This window comes from Mauremys mutica, chromosome 4 (genome assembly GCF_020497125.1).
Source record: "Mauremys mutica isolate MM-2020 ecotype Southern chromosome 4, ASM2049712v1, whole genome shotgun sequence".
In the NCBI taxonomy this organism is placed as follows: domain Eukaryota; kingdom Metazoa; phylum Chordata; order Testudines; family Geoemydidae; genus Mauremys; species Mauremys mutica.
The window spans coordinates 123430634-123454667 of NC_059075.1; the positions used below are offsets into that span (position 1 = coordinate 123430634).

The window sequence follows — 24034 nt, forward strand, 5'->3', positions numbered from 1 at the left end:
CCCCACGGAAGGGGAGGAGTGGAACAGGAAGTACAAAGGGTGGGGCCCTTAGCCCAGTCAGGGCAGCACCAGGGAGGGAGGCAGATGCAGACTGCTCCCTTCAGATGCTGCTGCTGGTCCCGCAGAGGCCCTGGACCAGGAGAAACCTGACCTGGAGGAAGGACAGGGGCTGCCAGGGCTGCCCACCGCCGAGTACCTGGAGGAGCTGGAGGAACCTGAGGTGGAGGGGGAGCTGGAGCTGGAGCTGGAGCTGCCAGCAGCGGAATACCCAGATGAGCTGGAAGGACCGGAGGGACTCGCTCAAGGGACCGGGTTGGAAGGAGCCCAGGGACAGAACTGCACTGTGTGGTGAGTCTATTTGGTCAGCGTGTTGCGGAAGGACCCCCGCTGACCCAGTGGTGAGACCCTCGCCCCACCACTGTCAGGGCCCTGGGTTGGAACGCAGTGTAGTTGGGTGGGCCTGCGTTCCCCTAGCCTGGCCTACCCACCTTGGGTAGCAAAATCCCGATAGCATGCTATAGGCCTTTGCTGGAGCTTCCCTGCCTGAGGGGCACGCTAGAGACTCTTGCCTGCGCCCCTCCCTCCGCTAATTCCCCAGTGACAGAGGTGTAACCCAGAGCAGCCAGTGGGGCAGTAGCTCCCCACCGCCCCCAGCAGCTCAGTGGGCCAACCGACATGGATCACAAGTGGTGGAGAACGTGGGCCGCGACCCTTATCCCTTATTCTGAGTCTTGGCTCTACATTCTGCTGGAAGTGACTTCTCCATCCTCCATTTGGAAACCTCTCAGCACTGGCGCTTGCCAATGATTTGCTCCTGGTAGGTGATATGTGGCATGAACAAGGCTATTGGGACCCCTTGGCCTCTGGAGCCAAATCTGGAAATTCCATATCCCTCCTAACACCTGCCCAGGGTCTGGACACAGGAAGCACCTGCAGACCAAGGAAGAAGATATTCTTTGGGTCATGGTGGACTCTGGCCTTACCTTGCCAGCCAGCCCTGGAAGGGATAGAGCAATATGAAAAGAGGCTCAAACACCAATTAGGCCAAAGCGTGCAATTCCCAGCCTGAATTAGCTGGCAGACCACCCAGACTGTGCCAGCATTGGGGCTCACATCTGCAAACAGCCTGAGCTTCAACGGAACAATTCAGGAATTGCTCTGCTTACCCATAAGCCCCTGACATTACTTGTTTTCCTCCAGGGAGGTGAATCAGGTGATGGTGATGAGGCTGACTCCATCCATCCCTGCTTGCTGCCTGCAATGACTTACCAGCTCCCCTGCCAGCCCCGGGACACCCTGCACAGAGATACGCAGCCAAGAGCAGGGATGGGCAGTAGGGGGTCACTGCAGGAGGCCCCAGAAACAAAACCTCAAAGATTCTCAGTGATGATTGACATGAAAGAGACTGAGACCTGGTGATCCTGTCCCTGGGGATGGGGTGTTTGAGCTGTGAGGTGAGTGGATAATTCCATCCCTAAGGAAGTGGGGGAGGGGTTGGGAGCCCATCTCCAGGAAGGAGGGTGGGCATAGGCGCTGACTTACATGGGGCTCTGGGGCTTTAGCCCCATGAATAAATCCCAAGCAGGGGCTCTGCCCCACCAATGTTTTCTCCCCTGCTTGGAGCGCGCCGCCGCCGCCGCCGCCAGGGCTGGAGAGCTTCCCCCCTCCCCGCCCCGCCCGGCCCCAGAGAGCTTAACTGCTTGAATGCAGGCAGCTGCGTCTGTGTGTCTCAGCAACAGCAAGCTGCTGCTGACTGTACCATCTCCGAGTGAGGGGGAGGGGGAGGGGGGTCCGCCGTGCTGGTGGCAGCCCTCTCCTCTGCCCCACCCCGGAGGCTGGAGGCTTAAACGCAGGCATGTCTCTCTCCCTTGCCTTGCCTGTTGCCTCTGCTGCTGCCGGCTGCTGTTGCTTGCTGGAGCACTGGCCGGGGGAGGGGAGGGGGCTGTGCCATGCTTGGCAGCCCTCCCCTCCCCTTACCTGGAGAAGATGCAAAGGGCACTTTCGGCCAGGACTCGGAGACTGACCTCACCCACCTGAGCAGGTCCTGGGCTTCCGTGAGTGTTTGACCCTATGATTCCCCCCCAGCCCCCACTCCTGCCCAACGCTGGGGAAGGGGCAGCCCCATGCCATCCCCTCCCACTGTCCCCCCCCCACTGAAGCTACGGTGAGGGGCTGCAGGCTGCAGCAGGGGTCAGGGAGGCAGGAAGCCATATGTGAAGGCAGTGCCCCTCCCCTCCAGCATCCACCCACCACAGGGCAGATGGGGGAGGGGGATTCATAGACCTACCTGAGCAGCTGGGGCTTGGGTGAATTTTATGACACCCTGCTCCCCTGCCCCATAGCCATCACCATGCAGACCCCACTTCTGCCCCATGCTGGGCAAGGGGCAGCCCCATCCACAGTGAAGTTATGGTGAGGGGCAGCAACATGGAAGGCTACCTGTGATGGCAACCCCCACCCCCTAGTACCCATCACAGGGGAGGTGAGTGGGCTTTCTGGACCTGAGGGGCCCTAGGAAGGAACATATGCAGTGACTGTGGTGCAGAGTGAGTGTGCTGTGGGGGGCAGGGGGGAGAGGAGGGGTCCCTCCCCTGGAGCTTGCTGCTGCCAGTGGTGGTGATGGGGAATCCTCTCTGGCCCTAGCCCTGGGGCAGCCTGTCTGCACCCCAAGTTCCTCATCCTCAGCCCTGCCTCACCCCAAAGCCTGCACCCCCAGCACCGAGCACGCTCCTGCACTGTGAACCCCTCATCCCCAGCCCCACCCCAGAACCCTCACCTGAGGGGAAAAACATGCAACTTAAATTTGGTGGTCAGTTTGGAGTATCATTGTATTTAGCACAATATTTGATTATTTTACACCCTTCAAAGTATGTAACTGGTCGTATACAGGTGTTTTCTCTGAATACTGTCTGTGTGCCTCAGTTTCCCCAATGCATTTCTTAAGGCTCTAGATGGTGGGATAAGGGGGTGTGATTGTTGTAAAGCCCTAGAGGGCCAGTGTGATGCTGTCTGCACAGAGAATGGCCAACACCCTGTCTCCAGGCAACTGATGGCCTGGGCCACTCTCCTGCAAGGTGCCAACTGAAGGTGTTTGGAGTATCATTGTATTTAGCACAATATTTGATTATTTTACACCCTTCAAAGTATGTAACTGGTCGTATACAGGTGTTTTCTCTGAATACTGTCTGTGTGCCTCAGTTTCCCCAATGTATTTCTTAAGGCTCTAGATGGTGGGATAAAGGGGTGTGATTGTTGTAAAGCCCTAGAGGGCCAGTGTGATGGTGTCTGCACAGAGAAGGGCTGCAACCCTGCCTCCAGGCAACTGATGGCCTGGGCCACTCTCCTGCAAGGTGCCAACTGAAGGTGTTGGAGAACAAAGAGATCAGGTGGCCTCCTAATGCCTGGAAAAAAGACAAAGGCCAGAGAGGAGGGAGAGTCAGTGCCCTGTGCAGACTTTCGGGAAGCGCATGGTGTAGAAGAGGATGCTGGGATGCTCTAGAACAGGGGTTGGCCGCAAGCTGATTTTTCATGGCATGTGGTGCAGGCTGAGCTGCTCAGCCCAACCTCATTCTGGGGTTCCCTCTGCTGGCCCTTACTAGCCAGAGTTCCCGCAACTCCACTCACCTTGCTTCCAGTTGGAGTTTCAGCGCAGGCCCCCTGCCCTGCTCAGCCCTACCAGCCACCAACTCCACTCACCGCAGCTGCCAATCTGGGGTTCCAGCCTCTGACCTCCTGCCAGCCAGTTATCAAATTATAACTCAGAAGCCTGTGTGCAACTTAAAGTATCTAAATAGGTGCCACCAGACATTGGAAAACTCAACAAGGAAAAGCAAAGGCAAGGATCACAGTAAACTAATAAGATCTGCATTTTAATTTAATTTTAAATATAGCTTTTAAAACATTTTGAAAGCCTTGTTTACTTTACATACAACAGTAGTTGTTATATATTATAGACTTATAGAGATACCTTCTAAAAACAGTCAAATGTATTGGGGGGAGGGTTGGGGTCGTAGTTTAGTGGTTTGATCATTAGCCTGCTAAACAGAGGGTTGTGAGTTCAATCCTTGAGGGGACCATTGGGGGATTGGTCCTGCCATAAGCAGGGGATTGGACTAGATAACCTCCTGAGATCCCTTCGAACCCTAATAATCTATGATTACTGGCACATGAAACCTTAAATTAAAGCATATGCATGAAAACTCAGCACACCACTGCTGAAAGGTTGGTGACCCCTGCTCTAGAACTACTCCATACAAAGACAGTCAGGACTCTGGGGGAGCCTCCTCTCTCTGAGCATACTGTCTCCAGGGCAAGAAGCTTACATCTTCCTGGGTCTGACCTCGGAGCATTCAGCATGCGCTGTCCGCACAGGTGGGGCTCCTAGGTAAGCTAGAGGGTCCTGCACCCCAACTCCACAGTCAGATGTGACTCTCAGTCAGTTGGTAATACAGGAGGCTTATTAGATGACAGGAACACAGTCTAAAACAGAGCTTGTAGGTACAGAAAACAGGACCCCTCAGTCAGATCCACTTCTGGGGCTGGGTTCCCCAGCCCCAAGTTCTGGGTGCCTCTCTCTTTCCCCAGCCAGCTCCAAACTGACAGTCCCTCTAGCCCCTCCTCTGGCCTTTGTGTCTCTTCCAGACCAGGAGGCCACCTGATTTCTTTATCCCAACACCTTCAGTTGGCACCTTGCGGGGGAAACTGAGGCACTCACACAGTATTCAGAGAAAACATTAAGAACATTCCCACTTCATCACAACAGGTACAACAAAGTATAATATATTGAAGCAGGCAAGTGCTGCTTCTGACTTTCCACTTTTAATTGACCCTTGTAATCTTGTGGCACCGACATGTTGTAGCTTCATTTTATCCCAACAACAAATTCTTGATTTGTAGGACCATTAATGATCAACAATGGATAAATTCTTAATAAAGTTACCCAGAGAAAAAGAAGAAAAGGGTAATTCATCAAGTGATGGCCTGAGTTCAACACCCAGCTTTGAAACTGAAGTTATACAAAAGAAAGAAGCGGCAAATCCACAAGATGATAAGAAAAGGAGTTTTCAGCAATCTTGGCTCCCAAGATTTAAGTGGTTGGAGTACAATAGCAAATTAAACAGAGCTTTTTGCTCAGTCTGCAAAAACTGTTCTGAAAAGAAGATCTTAATATTTTCTACGAAGGCTGAACCAACATTTATTTCATCTGGATTTCAAAATTGGAAACATGCATTGCGTGGTTTTACATCACACGAAAAATCCTCCTGTCACAAGGAAGCAGTAATGAAATATGCTGCTCTGCAATCACAGGTAAATGTTTCTGCACTAGTGTCAGCCAGTTACAGAAAAGAATCGCAGTCAGCTAGGATTGCACTGCACAACATTTTTACCAGTGTTCAGTACCTAGCTCAACAAGGAATGGACATAATGACAGTGATTCAAATTTGATGCAGCTCTTGTTGCTACGCAGTACAGATTCTGAGGAACTGAGACAGTGGCTCAATCGCACAAAATACAAGTGGATATCACATGAGGTTATTAATGAAATAATCGAAATGATGGCAATGATGGCGCTAAGAAAAATTGTGCAAAAGATAAAGGCTTCTAAGTTTTATGCCATTGTAATGGATGAGACTACCGATTTGTCAAGAAAAGAACAAGTAAGTTTTTCTTTAAGGTTCTTTTCTAGTGAAGACTGGGAGATTTATGAGGAGTTTATTGGGTTTTACCAAACTGACACAATGGATGCTGCTTCTCTTTTCAAAATTGTGGAAGATACACTTCTCAGGTGTGATTTGCCCTTTTCTGATTGCCGGGGGCAGTGTTATGACGGAGCCAGTAATGTGTCTGGCAAATTTACTGGGGTCCAAGCCAGAGTGAAGGAACGAGAGCCGAGAGCAGAATTTGTGCATTGTGCTGCACATTCTCTTAACCTTGCCACGCAGGATGCCCTGCATAATATTCAAGAGTGTCATTATATGTTTTTTATGGTGAAAGATCTCATCAATGCCTTCAGGGAGTCACCAAAACGTATGGCAGCATTCAGAGAGTTTCAGAGTGAAGGAGAACCTTCTTTACGACCATTGTGCCCAACAAGATGGACACTAAGGATTAGTAGCATTAAATCACTGCTCCAAAACTACAAGGCCATGATGAACTGCCTAGATGAACTTAGTTACTCTTCTGATGAATTTGGCTTAAAATGTAGTGGATTCTCAAAGCAACTTCAATCTTTTTCAATATACTTTATACTAACAGTTCTTGTGAAAGCCATGGGTCCGGTAGAAGAAGCTAATGCACAAATTCAAAGCCCAAATGTGTCATTGACAAGCGTTATGAAGAAAGTTGGCCTATTGCAAGAGGTGTTGAGTGGGATGCGTACTGACTCATCATACAATCGCTTTTGGGAAACAACGGTAGAGAAGGCAAGAAATCTTTATTTAGATGCGCCTACACTCCCAAGAAAACGCAAACCTCCAAGATGGCTCGACCATGGAAGCCTTCCTCACACCTTCAGTGACCCTAAAGATTATTTTCATAAAAAATATGTTGAGATCATTGATGCTTGCAAAGTTGCAATTGAACAGAAGTTTTCAACAGAAAGCTTTACATTCGCAGTAAAATTGGAGAAGCTTATAACTGAGGCAGCAAATGGCTCAAAACAGGACATTGTCCAAATAAGTGAAGCATTCCATGGTGACATCAACATGGAGAAACTATTTCTTCATTTAGAAATGTTGAGTGATATTTGCAGATTGAGAAATTGCCAGCTCACTTCAGTGAGTGAAGTGAAGCAATTTCTAAAACAAAATGAAGGCTTAAGTGACCTGTTGTCAGAAGTTACAATTCTCCTGAAATTATTCTACACAATTCCGACTACAACCTGCACCGCTGAGCGATCATTCAGTTGCTTGCGCCGACTGAAAAATTATTTGCGAACAACAATGAGCCAAGAACGTCTAAATCACTTGACATTTCTGCACGTTCATAAAAACTTTTCCTCTGAATTGGACATTGCAAGTCTCCTGGATGACTTCATTTCAAGAACCAAACAACGACAAAAAGTGTTTGCTGCCTCCTAAAGCACATCACAAAAGAAGGGGCTATATTTGTTGCAATTTTAGAAAGTATTTGTTTTGAGGATTATTGAATAAACAGTGTATGGTCGTTTCCATATTCAAAAGAGTATTAATTACTGATATTCTTAGTTAAATAATTTTTTATTATAGTGATATTATGCAATAAAAAGAAACTTAAACGCTTATGGCTTCCAATCCATTTTTACACTATTTAATAAAATATATATATCATCTTACAGGGCGGGGGGGGGGGGAGGGAGAGGGAGATTACACCCATTCTGGGCCCCACCAAAAATTATACAAACCTGCCGCCTATGAGGGTGGGGGATACTGGGCCTGTCCCAAGAAAGTGAATGATAGATGGGTTGTGGAGGTGGGGAGGGTTGGGCTGAAGGGACAGCAATCCCATCCCCAGTATGGAGAAGGGGGATGGGTTGGGGGGGAATCCGATCCCATCCCCAGTAGGAGGGAACAGTGGGGGATGGATGGTGATTCTGTCCCTGATATGTGGGAGGGATGGTGTGGCTGGAATCCCATCCCTGGCAGGGTGTGCATTGGGGGCAGGTAGAGCTGGGCATGGGGATTCCAGGAAATGGGGCAGATCCCATTCTAGGGAAGAGGGAGGGCTGTGGGGGAGTGATCCTGCAGAAAGCCATTCACAGGGTCACTAAGATCAGTCACTGGGGCTCCCATGTCCCCTTCTGCCACTCACTGCCCCTCCCAGCTCTGCCATGGCCCCTCTGGGCACCCCAGACTCCCATCAGTGCTGCAGAGGCACTGCAGCAGGTGCCAGTCTATTTCAGGGAGCTCCTGGATTGGCCCAATCCAGCTTATGGCTCCAGGCGGGTGTCTGAGGAGTTAAGCTCCGGATCCCCGGGGCTTACTGACAAAGGCAATTAGTCTCTGCTCTTTGTATGCACTAACACAACATGCTACCTCCAAGGCTATTAGCACCAGCAGAAGGCTGCAAAGTCGAGGGTAATTCCAATTGATACATCGAGGACAGTGGCCCTCAGCCTGGCACCTATGCTTGCCCCATCAGAGACACCCCCAATGGCACATCTGGGCCTGACACAGATGGGGCAGGGGGAACTCTGGCATTCCCCACATGGTGGATTGCAAAGCTGATGTGAGAGAGGCACTCTGCAGTTCAAGCAGTGGGAGCCAGGATTCCTGGGTCTATCCCCAGATCTGGGAGAAGAGTGGTGTCTAGTGGCTAGCATGGGGCTAAGAGTCATAGTTATAGGCCAGAAAGGACCAGGGTGATCATCTAAGCTGACCTCTTGTATAACACAACCCTTAATGAATTCCCATTTAAACTATCCAATCTGAATTTTAAAAATTGCCAATGATGGAGAATGCTCCACGACCCATGGTAAATTTTTCTAGCAGATCTGCTCTAGGAATTATTGTGGGGCAGTTCTCTGGTCTGTTATACAGGAGGTCAGACTAGATGATCACCATGGTCCCTTTTGGCCTCAGAATCTATGAACCTATACATTATGCTGTTAACAAAATTTGCCTTATTTTCACTCTCCATTTGTCTAGGTTTAACTTCCAACCACTGGATCTTGTTATACCTCTGTCTGCTAAACTAAAGAGATCACTACCAAATTTCTTTTCCCCATATAGGTAGTTATAGACCCTTAACCTTCTCTTTGTTAAACAATACTGATTTTGCTCCTTGAGACTATCACTATAAGGCATGTTTTCCAATCCTGTAGTCATTCTCATGGCTCTTCTCTCTCCAATTTATCAACATCCTTCTTGAATCATGGACCCCAGAAATGAACACAAGATTCCAGCAGCAGTCATATGGCTCAGCCCAGCCAACAGCATCACCATTTTCTAGTGCAGGTGACTGCTGAGGCCTTTCGCTCATTTTGCTAATGTTGACCTGCTGAAATAGCATGTCATGTGCGTCAATGGTAGGAAAAGCGGTGAGTACAGATCAGCATGAGGCAGCACATGGTGAATCTCAGGCTGAACTCCCAGTAACCAACCAGCCAACAGCCCCCTGTAATCAATCAACTCACCCCCACAGTAACCAACCAAACGCCTCCAGTAATCAACCAACTCGCCTGTGATGAGCAAACAACCATCTCTCAGCCACTAATAACCAACCAATCTATCCTCCAGTAACCAACCAACTCACTCAAGGTCCATTAACAAACTAACCAACCCTGTTAACCAATCAACCAATTCACCCTCCTGTGAACAAATAACCATCTCAAATGCTACTAATCAATCAACCAACCCACCCACACACCAGTAACCAACCAACCAACTCAGGCCACTCTGAATAACCTGCCAACTGAAATGTAATTAACTGAGTGTTTGAGCACTCAAGGCTAGCAATGCCATCAGCTGAATTTCTTCATTTTGAAGACACTTAACCCAAAGACTCCTACTCCTGTGAAATGACCAGAAGTAAATTAATAAAAAATAATACGAATTTCTGAAGTGGAATTCAGGGAGAGGGGGGCAAATGTCCTGACTATTCCATTTGGTCCCAAGCCAGCCTCAATCCAGTCTAAAGCTGCCAGTCCCCATCATCCCTCAAGATACACACACCACTTCCCCATGAGCAGCTAGAATCAGCTGGAGCCCAATTAGCTCAACCTGCTTTCCTACTTCCCCAGGTGCTCACAGGAGAAAACCCCACAAAATTCACTTACTGCCAAACTCTTAAGACTTTTTAACACAAAAGACCCTCCTAAGGTTCAGAGCAAGCACTAACTAGCCCAAAATTGCTTTACAAACCCCTATAGATTATTTCAAATGCCACAAAAATGCAATGGTCTCTGGGGTGGGTCACAGCAGCTGTTTAGTCAGGGATCCTTTGCCCCATGCTGAGATTCAGCTGTCTCTGGGAGGGGGCATGAGGGCTGTTTATACAGACATCCCTCACCTGGCACTGAGATGCAGCCACCTCTGGGGTGGAATGCTAGGTCTGTTTGTATGAACTCTTAGTCCTGCTCAGCAGCACCCTCAGGCCATTCCCATACATGGGCCAAGTTCCTGACAAGGTAAGAGGCCACTGTACACTCTCATCAGCTCCTTCAGGCAATCTCAGTGCTGACTGTGACACAGAAGTCCATTGATGATTCACTACTCTATGTCAGCAAGTCCAATCAGGCCTGGCACACTCACTACACCTAACAGTGCTTTCATAGTATTTATTTGTAAAGAGCATCTTGTAAGATATTGAATAAAAACCCATGACATACTGGTCATTCATGTCATGGTGAAATGTCTGTATTAACACTATATGACCAAACACAGGGAGAAACAGGTTTTGCCCTAGACGGGAGGGAAGGCAGTTATCAACCTGTCTCCAACGTAAATTAAGCATTGTGGAACCAACACAAGGAAGCCGTATTTGCATATTAAGCCAACAGGAAAACAGGTTGAATGGGGGCAAGGCCAGGATTTGAAGACACAGGAGACTAAAACTTGTCTCTGGGGTCAGAACAATGAATTGAGGGGAAATATAAGGGGAGGCAAAAAGACATGTTGCTATCCATCACTGAGGGAACAAAAAAGACAGCTCTTTTTGTATCCATGAAAGTTGTATCCTAGCCCTTGGGGCTGGTGATCCTATTGGGATCCTGGAAGTGGGTGGGCAGAAGCCTAACATGAGAAGTTGTGCTAATGCTATATAACAGGGGTCGGCAATCTTTCAGAAATGGTGTGCCGAGTCTTCATTTATTCACTCTAATTTAAGGTTTTGCATGCCAGTAATATATTTTAACGTTTTTAGAAGGTCTTTTTCTATAATATATAATATATAACTAAACAATTGTTGTATGTAAAGTAAATAAGGTTTTTAAAATGTTTAAGAAGCTTCATTTAAAATTAAATTAAAATGCAGAGCCCCCTGGACCGGTGGCCAGGACCCGGGCAGTGTGAGTGCCACTGAAAATCAGCTTGCGTGTCGCTTTCGGCACATGTGCCATAGGTTGCCTACCTCTGGCATATAACATGGACTGTTTTGTTAGAACAGAAGCCTGGGAATCAGAACTCTGGGGTTCTATCCCCAGCATTGAGAGGGGAGTGGGTTCTATGAGTTAAACAGGGTGGGGAGCTGGTGAATTCCTTTTCTGTTTGGGGGAGAGGTGGGATGGGGCTGCTCTCAGCCAGGCCTGGCAGCTCAGCTGGGTGAACAGGTGTTACTTATTTAACACAGTGCAGGAATGCTAAGTGGTTGATCAGCGAGGCTGTTGTCACCCTAATCCCTTAAGGCTCATCAATTCCTGCTTGGCTGCAAGCAGCTTGTGGCTCTGATCCTGAGAAAGGCTATTTAACACAGCTGCTGTTTTGGCTCTGACTCCTAACAGTACTGGCCAGCAAAGCCACACCACACACACAGCTCTGCCACTCCCCTTATTGCCACAGTTGCCCCCACCCTCCAGCCAGGGAAGTGTCCCTCACAACAAATCCCTCTGGAATTGAGAGAACAAAAAGGGGGGATGTAACCAGGACAGTGCGACATGCTTAAACTGCAGGGCACAGCCCTAGGGGCAGACTGTAAGGCCAGAGGGACTACTGTGATCATCCAGTCTGACCTCCTGCATAGCACAGGCCATGGGACTTCCCTGAATTAATTCCTATTTGAACTACAGCAGATAATTTAAAAAACAGCCAATCTGGACTTAAAAATTGCCAGTGATGGAAATCCACCATGAGCCTAGTTAATTACCTTCACTGTTACAAATTTATACCTTATTTCTAGTCTGAATTTGTCTAGTTTCAGTTTCATCCATTGGAGCGGGTTATACCTTTTTCTGCTAGACTGAAGAGACCTAGATAAATTTCTGTTCTCCATGTAGGTACTGTGAGCAAGTCACCCCTAACCTTCTTTCTGTTATGCTCCTTGAGTCCATCACTGTAAGGCATGTTTTCTAATCATTCTCATGGCTCTTCTCCAGTGGCAAGCTGGAGCAGGTTCCCACAGGTTCTCAAGAACCGGTTGCTAAAATTAGACCTTCATGGAGAACCGGTTGTTAAAGGGCCAGGGGATGGGCAAAGAACTCTGGTCCGCAGGCCGGACTATCCTGTTGCTCCCAGGATTCCCAGCTGGGGAGGCTGAGGCTCCCCTGGCCCTTCCCCCGCTTCCCCCCAGCTGCAGCATGGCCAGCCGCCGGCATCAGCTGGGCAGCTCAGCTGAGCTCTGGAGTCATCCTGCTGCCACTTTTTGAATGGCCCAGCAAGGTGTGTGTGGGGGGGGGCTGCTGTAAGCTCCAGGGCTGGCCAGAGAGGAGGGGAAGGGGCAAGTGGGGCAATTGGCCCAGGCCCTGCAGGGGCCCCCGGCCCAACGAGGACCTCCTGAGGTCCCCCCCTTAAATCAGAACTTTTTATAGGGAACCGGTTGTTAAGATTTTGGCAGTTCATCACTGCTCTTCTCTGAACCCTCTCCAGTTTACCAACCAGGGCCGGCTCCAGAGCCCAGCGGGGCAAGCACCCGCCTGAGACGGCCCTTTCCCGGGGGGGCGGCAGGCTGGGCCGGCGGACCTGCCACAGTCATGCCTGCAGGAGGTCCACCGGAGCCCCGGGAGCAGAGCGGAGGGGACGCTGGTCCCGCAGCTCGGCTGGACCTCCCGCAGACATGACTGCGGCAGCTCAACCGGAGCCGCCGGACCAGCGAACCGCCCGCAGCTGCGGGAGGTCCAGCCGAGCCGCGCGACCAGCGGACCCTCCGCAGTCATGCCCGCGGGAGGTCCGCTGCTCCCGCGGCTCGGGGGCGCCTCCCGGGCATGACTACTTGGGGCGGCCGAATTTGTAGAGCCGCCCCTGTTACCAACATCCTTCTGGAATTGTGGGCACCAGAACTGGACACAGGATTCCAGCAACGAACATAAGGACAACCATGGGTCAGACCAATGGTTAATCCTACCCAGTAGTATCCTGCCTTCCAACAGTGGCTGGTGCCAGGTGCTTCAGAGAGAGTGAACAGAACAGGGCAATTTATCGAGTGATCCATCCCTTGTCATCCAGTCTCAGATCCCTGCAGTCAGAGGCTTAGGGATACCCAGAGCATGGGGTTGTGTCCCTGATTATCTTGGCTAATAGCCATTGATGGACCTAGCCTCCATGAACTTTCTAATTTGTTTAACCCAGTTATACTTTTGGCTAGTGGTTGCATCAGTGCCAAACACGAGAAAACATAACATCCATTTTCTTGTTTTGGACTGGGGGTGCGGTGATGGGAAAGGGAGATGTGACTGATTTAGTTGGGGTTTGGTCCTGCTTTGAGCAGGGGGGTTGGACTAGATGACCTCCTGAGGTCCCTTCCAACCCTGATATTTTATGATTCTATGAATGGTGGGTTTGTGATTTGTGGTGGGGGCTGGTATTGCAAGGATGAAGGGGACCAGGGACAGGAGTGTGATGAGGGGGTTGTGCGGTGGGGGGCAGAGTGTAGTGGGGTTATGGGTGCAGGGGTAGATAAGTGTGGCAGAGTGGGGGCTGGGGACAGGGGGTATATAAGGGTGGTGGCATGGAGTAGACGAGTGTGTCTGTGGAGTAGAGTGGGTGGCAGGGGTAGATAAACATAGTGTGTGTGGGGAGGAGGTGGAGTTGGAGGCAGGGAGTCCATAAGCAGCAAGGTGGAGGATGGGGGATAGATGATCATGGCAAGGGGGGTAGATGAGTGTGGTGGGGGACAGGGGTAAATGAGTGGGATAGATAAGTGTGGTGGGGGTCATGGTGGCTGGGGTAAATAAGCAGGGTGAGGGGAGGTAGTAGATGAGCATGGTGGGGAAGGGATGGGATGGGTGCAGAGGATAGATGAGCATGGTGGAGTGGAGGGCAGGGGGGGAGCATTTAGGTCACACATACTAATTAGAGAGGAGCAAAAGAAGGTGAGGGCACTGCTCTTCGGATTATCCCTCCCTTCATCGCAGGCCCCACATCCCACTGCCAGATGTGGGTTTCCACCCCCCACCAGCCTCACTCTGCACCCAATGGCCACCCGAAGTGCCTGAAATCTGGCCCTCCCCCCAGGCCAGGGGTGACTCTGGATTGATCCCGGAGAAACTGAGCTCCCGCCGTGTTCATTCAGCTGCCTCCCCCGCCAGCCCCGCATTCGCACTCGCCTTCCCGTCCTCAGCCAGCCAACGAGACGCCCGGTCTGCGCGAAACTCCCGGGCAGAGCGATTAGCCGCCGCCGCAGGACACAGAGCATAGAAACCTCCGGGCTTCCGCTCATCGCGGAGCATCGCGGGGGCTCGGTGGGGGAGTGCAGACTCCTCCAGCATTTACCCCTGAGCTTCCACCTGGAGAAACTCGGCAGCTGCCGCAGGTAACTCCCGGATTTACTGACCCGCTCTTCCAGCTTTTAGTAGTGGGGGTGCTGAAAGCAGCCCCGAGCCCTGTCCGTGTCTTGCCCCCCTCAGCTGGGGTTGGGCGCACAGTCGTGTCTTCCGGAGGGGAGACCCGGACAGGGGTAAGGGCCGGGGGCCCAGGCGTGGGCCACAGCCGGGACTCCGGGCGCGGAGCCCCTTGTGAAACCTGCGGGGTGCTGCAGCACCCCCAGTTCTCGCGTGTATCCTTCCAGCGGAAGGGAGCCATCGAGTGTGTGTATTCAGGGGCGCAGGTTCATCTCACCCCTTCACTGCTGACGTCCTCGCCCCCTCCCCCGCTCCATGAGCTCCGTTCCCTGCCAGGTTTTGACCTTCGCAACTCTGGGTTCAGTCTATTTCGGGACATTTTCCTTCAACCCCAATCACTTTTTCAGCTAAAAGATTCTTAAGGGGGAATTTTTGTTCTGAAAGAACCTGACAATTGAACAAATCAACAACTAATGAATTTCCTTCATACTGAGTTATTTGTAAATCTCTGCAGTGGAGCTCAGCCCACCTCTCCGGGTAGCGTAACTCCAGTGCTCAGTAATAATCATTAACTCGAATAACGTCGTCGTTATTCCAGCGCTTTGGGGATGGAAGGGATTTTGTCATTCCATGGCTATTACCCCTTCCATGGGTTTGTGATACATTGCGGGAAAGCTGACATGCATGTATTATTTTATTAATGAAATACATCCATGCTGTTTTTTTTTAATGTAAAGGCATTTATTATTTTTTGATTTGGATGAAAGTTTACGATTCCTAGCGCACTTTGAATCCTCTGAGAAAGTTCAGCTCTCTTTACTAGCAACTGGTGAGCCAGATTTCTTAAATAATTTATTAGCAAAATGCAAATTTTTGATCAGATAGGGGAGGGACAGGAATAATCTTAGATTGACAGGGGCCTAGAAAGACAAAGGAAATAGATAAGGGAAAAGACAGAAAGCAGGCAGAGACACAAGACAGTGTCATCCACAATTGGATAAACAAATAGCTTAGATTGGGGATATCCTTTTAAAGTTGCTAACTATTTTATCTTGTGTGAATTTTCCCAGCAAAGATATTCCTACATCCTTTAAAAAGATATTATATCTGATCTGAATGTAGAGGGGCTATTGGTTTGATAAAGGCTCCAGCTGATACCAGGGACCCAAACACACCAATCTTTTGCTTTCTTGCTCTCTATCACCATTCTTTTTTCTAATTTTCAGAAACAAGTTTGACAACTGATAGGCCCCTGCATTATTATTAATAAATCCCATGTTTTTTCTGCAATATAATTAGAATTTTTTTAAGTTAAAGATTTGCCAAAGCAATCCATAGCCCTGGATCCATAATAAATAAAGCAATAATAAAGTAACAAATTGCAGCCCAGATTGTTACTTTGTTCTGATCTAAAAGTGCCCCTGATAGACAGATAGATGCTCTCATGTTAGCCACAGTCTGGTCACCCTGCTTGCATCCCATCATGTGTTTGGTCTCTTGCCTTTACTCGTCTTGGGGTGGGAATCTCACAATTCTCCCACACTTAACCTGAGATCTGGGTACAACCCCTGTCTGTGTCAAACCCTTCTTACAGTGCAGGTCCACCTGGCTGTCACCAGTACATCCTCTTAAATCCAGCTACCATATTCAGCATCAGAAACAAAACTTTGGGGAAAATTTAGGAACTCACATATCCAGTCTCTTCTAATCTCAACCAGTGTGCCAGGCTTCCCTTCCGAGCTACAGCTGTTGTTACCCAATTTAGCTAGATTGAAGCTGGCATGTTATGCCTACCTGTGCCATAATCACACCTTTCTGGACGTGTAGCCATAACCTCAGTGCGCCTTGCACATTGGTCTCCCATTTCTCAGGGAAGTTGGGTCTTTGGTCTCAATCATCACATTGTTCAGTGCAATCATTGTGCCAAGACTTGCCTTTTCTTTAGGCCTTGTCTGTATGGGGAAATAGGGAGCAGAGCAATGATTCTGGAATTCAGTGACATTTATTCTGGAACAGTATCCACCCAGAGAACTGGCTCGTTCTGCCTGTCCCATTTCCCAGTAGAGACAATCAGACTGGCAGTGGATCAGCTGGACCATCTAGAACAGTAGTTCTCAACCAGGTTACATGCAGTGATGAGCTCCCAAAATCATAAGAACCGGTTATCTACCGGTAACTTCAGTGGCGCCAACGGGGTCTTCACTTACTCTGGGTTTTTGGCAGTGGGTCCTTCACCCGGAGCGAGTGAAGGACCCGCTGCTGAAGACCCAGTAGGGAACCATGCAGTGAGTACAAGCCCCACGTGCCTGTCTCCCCCCAACCCATCTGACCCCAACCCACGTCCTGCCCCTGACTGCCCCCCCTCAGAACCCACAACTCATCAACCCCCCCGCTCCTTGTCCCCTGACCACCCCCTCCCAAGACCCCCCCACCCTAAGTGCCTCCCAGGACCCCACCCCCTACCCAACTCGCCCAACTCCCTGTCCCCTGACTGCCCCAACCCCATCCACCACCACCCTGAAAGACCCCCGGAAATCCCATGCCTACCCAACCTCCCCCCAATCCCCATCCCCTGACTGCCCCCCCCAGAACCTCTGCCACATCCAACCCCCCCTCCCCGGGACTCCCTGCCCCTTATCCAACCCCCCCCCCCCCGGCCCCTTACCAGGCCACTTACCCTACCTCCCCCCTCTCTCGGAGCCTCAGCACGCCGCATCCAGGAGAGGCCCTGGACTGTGCTGCAGCAGTGTGGCTCCAGCAGGACCTGAGCTCCTCTCACTCAGAGCCATGTGGTAAGGGGTGGGGCTGCGAGCACTGGGCCAACCAGAGGTAGTTCAGGCCCCGCTGGAGCCATGCCGCTGCAGCGCTGTCCAGAGCCACTCCTCGATGCGGCGTGCTGAGGCTCCAGGAGAGGGGGGAGGCAGGGGTAAGCAGGGGGACAGGGAAGGGGCAGAGGTTCCAGGGGGTGGTGGTCAGGGGACAGGGAACAGGGGTTGGATCATGGGTATTCTGGGGGTCTGTCAGGACTCAGTGGGGGCTGGATAGGGGTCGGGGCAGTCAGGGGATGGGGGGTTGTCCCGGGGTGGTGGCTGGGGAGGTCTTGGGGGGGCAGTCAGGGGACAAGGAACAGGGTGGGTTGGGGATTCTGAGGGGGGCAGTCAGGGGGCAGGAAAGTGGGTGGGGGTCAGATAGGGGGCAGGGCCAGGCTGTTTGGGGAGGCACAGCCTTCCCTTCCCTAAAGCTCATTCAGCAGTTTGAGGCTTGCAGACAGCTATTTAACACAAAGAGCCAAGCTGTTATCTTTTCCCTTAGGGTTACCATCCCTTTCACTTCTCAAATGCCAAATTATAGTCTACATTTAATTTCAGTGCCATAGGGAGATTCACGTCAGGGGAGGGTAGCTTCATTAAAATTAGCCACTTTAGATTAACAGTGATAGAGCCAAGAGAGCCATGGGCGGGATCACATGAGAAGAGCAATATCCTACACCACCTACCTCCTTCCCAATGCTACCAGGGAAGACCCCCCTCCCCTGCATTCCCCGAGGCTCCAGATGGGTTAATTCAGTGGTTCTCAAACTTTTGTATTGGTGACCTCTTTCACATAGCAAACCTCTGAGTGCGACCCCCCCCCCCCCCGTTTATAAATTAAAACCACTTTTTTATATATTTAACACTATTATAAATGCTGGAGGCAAATCAGGGTTTGAGGTGGAGGCTGATAGCTCGCAACCCCCAGTAATAACCTCGTGACCCCATGAGGGATCCCGACACCCAATTTGAGAACCCCTGAGTTAATTTAATTTTAGCACCCTGTGTCCATTTACATGCATGTGCTATTTTGAGCATTTCAGTTTTCACAACATAGGCTCATCCCAAATTCTGGAACAAGCTCAAATGCTCAGTTCATGGAGTATGTACATAAGTTATACTAAAGATAAACCCACAGTAACTGTCTCCAGTTTGTGAGGGACCCCATGGAGCCAGTCTCTAGGAAAGAGATTAAATTCATGGCGGTTAAGTCCATTAATGGCTATTAGCCAGGATGGGTAAGGAATGATGTCCCTAGCCTCTGTTTGTCAGAGAGTGGAGATGGATGGCAGGAGAGAGATCTCTTGATCATTACCTGTTAGGTTCACTCCCTCTGGGGCATTTGGCATTGGCCACTGTCGGTAGACAGGATACTGGGCTGGATGTACCTTTGGTCTGACCCAGTATGGCCATTCTTATGTTCTAACCTAAATGAACCCAAAGTTATGGAGACAGATATGAGTCAAGGAAGCCAGCAGAGTATCAGAAACCTGGAAAAATCTCTGACTGGATGGGCTCAGGTGTTTGGTCACAAGCTGAGGTGGTTCAAAAGTTTTGGATTTTTTTTAAGCAGAATTTTTTTATTGTTTCTTTAAACAAACAGAGCAAGTAGCAAATATTTGGCTACACACTTCTGAAACCCCAAACCATGTTCAGGTTTTGGTAGACTAATTTCAGCTTTTCAATTAAAAAAACACAACAAATTTTGAAGGAAAGTGGACATTGTCCGTGATTTTTTTCTGCTTTTTAAAAACCCCTAGTTTTCAATCAAAAAAAGTTTTGATGGAAAATATTTGTCCAACCCTTTTAATGAGCTTTAGTGCCTTTTAGCACTAGTTGATGCTGAGAACCAGTGATACCTTGTAAAGGTGACTTGAAAAGAAGTTTTCTCAAAACTGGCTTTGTGCCAAGATGCGGAAGGCTTTTAAATGTTTATTTTTCCCAGGGCCGCCAGGGGGTGGGGGTCGGGGAGAAGTGGGGCAATTTGCCCTGGGCCCTGCAGGGGCCCCCACAAGAATATAGTATTCTATAGTATTGCAACTTTTTTTATGGAAGGAGCCCCCAAAATTGTTTTGCCCCAGGCCCCCTGAATCCTCTGGGCAGCCTTGGGCAGGGATCTGGTTCCAGCCTCCTTGGGGAGTTAGGGTGGGCATAGATCACATCAACAACTTTCAGGGGCAGCAAGAGTTTGAGTCTCCAGCCTTAAGGGGAGGTGGGGGTCATGTCCCCAGCCTTCTCTCCACAACCAGAAAGGCTAGAAAGTGCCTTTTCCCTCCATGAGGCTGTGATTCTCCCACAGTCCGAGAAGCTGAGACTTTAAGGGAATCAGCAAAGCTGGTGAGTCTGGAGGTCAAACCCCAGGGCTGCCATCTCATCTGACTGAGCCCAGGGCAGGGGGAGGCGGGGTGGGACTGATGCAAAACTCTGCCTGGTTATTGAGTAGTGGCACTAACGTCATTTCTATTATTTCTCTCCCCTCCTCAGTTTGTCTAGTTCCCTCTGGCTGCCTCTTATAGGCCTCTCCCAACCCCCTGCCCTGTCCCACACTCCCCCCAATCCTCTGTCCTGTCCCTCTCTGTTCCTCACACCCCAATCCCAGACCCATAGCCCTTTGTCCCATACTTGGATTGCTTGTCCCATTCCTCTCATTCCAGCCCTATACAAACCTGCCTCATCCCCCCTCTATCCCATACTCCCATCCCGATCTCCTGCCCTGTTCCCCCATTCTTGCTCTATACACCCCTGCCTCCTGCCGTTTACCTCCCCATCCCATATTCAACCCTACACCATTCTCCGCCCTGGTCCCATCCCCCCACTGGCCCGATGCCACTACCACCACCTGGTCTGTCATTCTTCCCCCCAGGGCAGGTGGCCCGAGTCTGTGAGGCCCTGCAGGAGAATGGGGAGTTTGAGCGTCTGGCACGGTTCCTTTGGGCTTTGCCACCTACCCTTGCCAACAGATGCCACCAGGCCCCTCCATGGGTGCCGGCCTGCCCTGAGCTGGAGCTGCTGGGCCCCCACACCTCAGCCCTGCTGGCACCCTATTGCAGCCAGGCCTCACCTTGTGGGGCCCCAGGGACCTTGGGGGGCCTGGACCAGTACCCCTGCAGGAGACTATCCTTCTCAGCCTTCCCCAACAGCAACATCAGCAGCTTCAAGGTGAGCAGGGCATCGGGTGGTGGGGTAGGAGAGGAAGAGGGTCATGAGCAGCAGATTGACAGCCCCTTGGTGAGAGAATAGACTGTAGGGGACAATCCCCCATCCCCAGGGAACAGACTGTGGGCGATGATTAAATAGACTGTTGGGGGCAACTCTACCCTCCTCACCCCCAAGAGGAATGCTCTGTAGGGCAATCCCACCTCCTCCTCAGGTGGGACAGACTGGAAGAGATGATCCTGTCTCCCACAACCACCACCCAGTGAAAGATTGCAGTGGATGATGCTGTCCACCGGGATGGTGAATGCTTTATATGGGACTGTGTATGGCTGGGAAGGCTTATCAGGGTGGGGTATAAGGGTCTCCCTGCTGACCCCATCCCCATGTTGATATCTGTCCCACTGCCTTTCTTTCTGTCCCCAGGAGAAAACACGGAACCTGCTGCGGGAATGGTACCTGCAGGACCCCTACCCCAACCCCTCCCGCAAGCGCCACCTGGCCCATGCCACTGGCCTTACCCCCACCCAGGTGGGGAACTGGTTCAAGAACCGCCGACAGCGGGACCGTGCTGCCTCAGCCAAGAACAGGTGAGGGGCCTGAAGCTCCTCAGGATCCAAGATGGTGCCTGCCCCAGCCTGCAGCACACAGGCCAAGTGGGACTGGATGGGATAGGAGACATAAATGGAATATGCAAGAGTGGGGCAGGGGCAGTAAGGGGTCCTGTCCTGAAGAGAGTGGGTTGGGGTGCTCAGTAGAAGGCACCATGCTGCTGGGAGCGAGTGGGCCAGTAGAGTGTGCTGTGCTGCAAGGATTATGGTGGAGGCTCAGTATGGGTTGCTGTTCTTCAGAGATTGGGATGGGGCATCAGTAGGGGGCGCCATGGTTCAGGAAGAGGGGCAGGGGCTGAATAGGGGGCATCATGCTGCATGGAGTCAGGTGGCAGGGGTGCAGTAGAACAGGGGTTATCAACATTTTTCTTTCTGAGGCCCCTCTCAACATGGTATAAAAACTCCAGGGCCCAATGGGGGGGAGGGTGGAATTGGGGCTCTGGGCCAAGGGTGGGCCCCCAGGCATAGGCATAGGCATAGTTTGACTTCTGTTGTGGTGGGGGCAGGGGCTGGTAGGGCTTAAGCCAGCTCCCGCACAGTGGGGTCCGGGAAGGCAGCGCCACCTCCACCCTCTGACTCACCACAGCAGGCCACCCAGCCTTTCTGGTTGTGGGTGATGTGGGTTCAGCTCAAAAAGTTTGAAAACTGCTCAGGGTACAGGGATGGGACAGCTCAGGGCTGTGTGTGTGGGTCGACTCTTACTGGCTGTATGAGCTGAGGAGCCGCTGCAACCTCAGGCACCAGCAGCAGACAGGAGAATGCTGTGGCTGCCTGCTCCATGAAACCAGCCAGAGCAGCAGCTGCCCCTTGCTTAGTGGAGAAAATGTTTTCAACCCATTTCCCACACCATGAGGGCTGATCTAGGAGCACCTCATGTCTGGCACATGGGACCAGGACACTTGGGTTCTATTCCTTCCTCTGCCAGAGACCTTGTGCAACTCCCTACATCTCTCAGTGCCTGTTTGTTATCTGTGCAGGGTCCGGAACAATGGGGGCCTGATCTCAGTCAGGGTGTACAATCTAGGTTGAGGGTCTGTGCAGCATCCAGCACAATGAGTCCTTGATCTTGGATAGGGTCTGGACAATATCTGGCACAAAAAGAGGCCCTGATCTTGGACAGGGTCTCTTTGCATGACCATAGCATGGTACTAATAACTTGCAGGGAGGGTTTGTGCTGGGACAGGGATTACTATAATTGAATGGGGCTTTTAATTCTCTAGTTGCATTATTAATTGCCCCCCAACCCAGACTCCAGAAAGATTCATCATCCCAGCCTCCCAGGGCTGAGAGTCAAGACATCATAGGCCTGAGTGACACCCCATCTCTGCAGGAGCACAGCAGCGCCCTCAGCAGGCAGACGTATCCCACCTCAACCATCAGTGACAGCAAGAGCAGCCTATGAACAGCAGAGACCTGCACCTGGCCAGGGGTGGGCAGTAGTCATTGATTTCCCCACCCCCACCTTACTCCTTGGATGACATGGAAGGATGTGACCTGCAGGGGGATCCAGCCAGAAGCCACAGGACAAGGATTACTTGTGTAAGCAGGGGCTGAATGAGCTCTCCTCTGACATCTAGCAATGAGCCAAGATGAAAAGATTTCAGGAACAGACTGTATTTGCATAAACATACCTACTCTTTCTAGGTGCACAGCATGATGGAGCTGCTTTGCCAAAGCAATCAGTTTTTGCTGGTGTTGGATCAAAAATCACTTTTTTGAATATGTTGTTATCCTTATTACCAGTATATGAGTAAATGGCAGCAGAACTGTACTTAGCCTGCCCTGATTGAGGGGCTCACCCTAAACTGAATCTCACTCGCTATACAGGGATGCCAAAGCCTAGGGCAGAAAAGAGAGGGTAAGAGTGAGTGTTCATGTCTTGGGGTGTGGGTTCTCACTAGTGAGTCCTAGGCATTATTTGCTACTCTTCTTTGTAGTGTTTAAAAATAGAGCTGATTAGACTTTTTTGTGTGTGTTCAGTACTCATTAGAGCTGAAATCACTGATAACTAGGTGTTGAGCGTTAGAGCTGGGGTATGGCAGTGGGGCACTGAAAGAAACTGCAAAGCCTGCACTAGAAGCGAGGTTCCTCCCACCTCTTAAAATCACTGAGAGCTGCCTTAAGTGGTAGAACCTCAGAATGTGATATTACAGCAGAGAAATGGCAGTTGAAGTGGGTAGTCCTGGTGCAGTGAACACTAGCAACTATGAGCCACTTGCAATGGTGCACACAAACAGAGGCAGTGCTCAACACTTTTGGGGTGAACTCATGTGAACACACCTCTGAACTATGGGTCTTTGCTGATCAAGGACAGTAACTGTGAATAGAGTGCACTGGGGAAAGTGGTGTGTTTTTACACTGCAAGATGAGAAACTGGAGCAAAGAGCACTACCCAGTGTACTCTGAGCTGAATGTTTGTTCATGGTCATATGCTTTTGAATTGTGGCATTTTCCCAAATTAATGCTGGGTTCCTTTTCCCGTTTTACTAAAAATTTTCTTTGTTGTACACAGACTCAATGCTTGCGAGTCTGCCTCTTAGAGATGCCTAGGGGTGATGTCTAATTTTCCCAGATTACTGGGTGGGAGTGTGATGGGTTGGATCACAGAAATTCTCTTGGGAGCTGCCACCCAATGTGCTAAGACTACTTTTACCCCTGCCTTCCCTGCCAGCTTGGGGCCCCAGCACCCTGTCTTGCTGAGCCAGACACTTCCATCTGCTTCAACACAGACCCAGGGTCTGAATTACTTGCCCCAAAGCTGCAGGTTTACCTGAAAGCAGCTATCAGAAGCGTTCCTGTTTTTAACACTCAGATGCCCAACTTCCAATGGGGTCTAAACGCAAATAAATCCATTTTACCCTGTATAAAGCTTATACAGGGTAAACTCATAAATTGTTCGCCCTCTATAACACTGATAGAGAGAGATGCACAGTTGTTTGCTCCCCCAGGTATTAATACATACTCTGAGTTAATTAATAAGTAAAAAGTGATTTTATTAAATACAGAAAGTAGGATTTAAGTGGTTCCAAGCAGTAACAGACAGAACAAAATAA

General features: G+C 50.4%; 1 protein-coding gene across 3 annotated transcripts; it reads left to right on the forward strand.

Moving 5' to 3' along the window:
• Window positions 1–10008: 10008 nt before the first annotated feature.
• Window positions 10009–23354, forward strand: LOC123370214 (homeobox protein SIX6-like). Of its 3 annotated transcripts, none has more exons than XM_045016550.1 (4): window positions 10009–10105; window positions 19702–20376; window positions 20797–20960; window positions 22230–23354. In XM_045016550.1, the coding sequence occupies exons 2-4, from the start codon at window positions 20041–20043 to the stop codon at window positions 22381–22383; spliced, it is 654 nt and encodes a 217-aa protein (XP_044872485.1). In that variant the 5' UTR covers window positions 10009–10105; window positions 19702–20040; the 3' UTR covers window positions 22384–23354. The 3 variants fall into 3 exon arrangements, with proteins under 3 accessions (XP_044872485.1, XP_044872486.1, XP_044872484.1); XM_045016551.1 differs by lacking the exon at window positions 10009–10105 and adding an exon at window positions 14203–14379 and having other exon boundaries at window positions 22312–23354; XM_045016549.1 differs by lacking the exon at window positions 10009–10105 and adding an exon at window positions 14208–14379.
• The last annotated feature ends 680 nt before the right edge of the window (window positions 23355–24034 follow it).

What these genes read in the sequence shown, in the direction of transcription:
- LOC123370214 (XM_045016550.1), top strand. Translation starts at nt 20,041, where the DNA reads ATGCCACTACCACCACCTGGTCTGTCATTCTTCCCCCCAGGGCAGGTG. An exon ending in GCAACATCAGCAGCTTCAAG is followed by an intron (nt 20,377 to 20,796) that starts GTGAGCAGGGCA and finishes TTCTGTCCCCAG; the next exon opens with GAGAAAACACGGAACCTGCT. An exon ending in GCTGCCTCAGCCAAGAACAG is followed by an intron (nt 20,961 to 22,229) that starts GTGAGGGGCCTG and finishes CCCCCAACCCAG; the next exon opens with ACTCCAGAAAGATTCATCAT.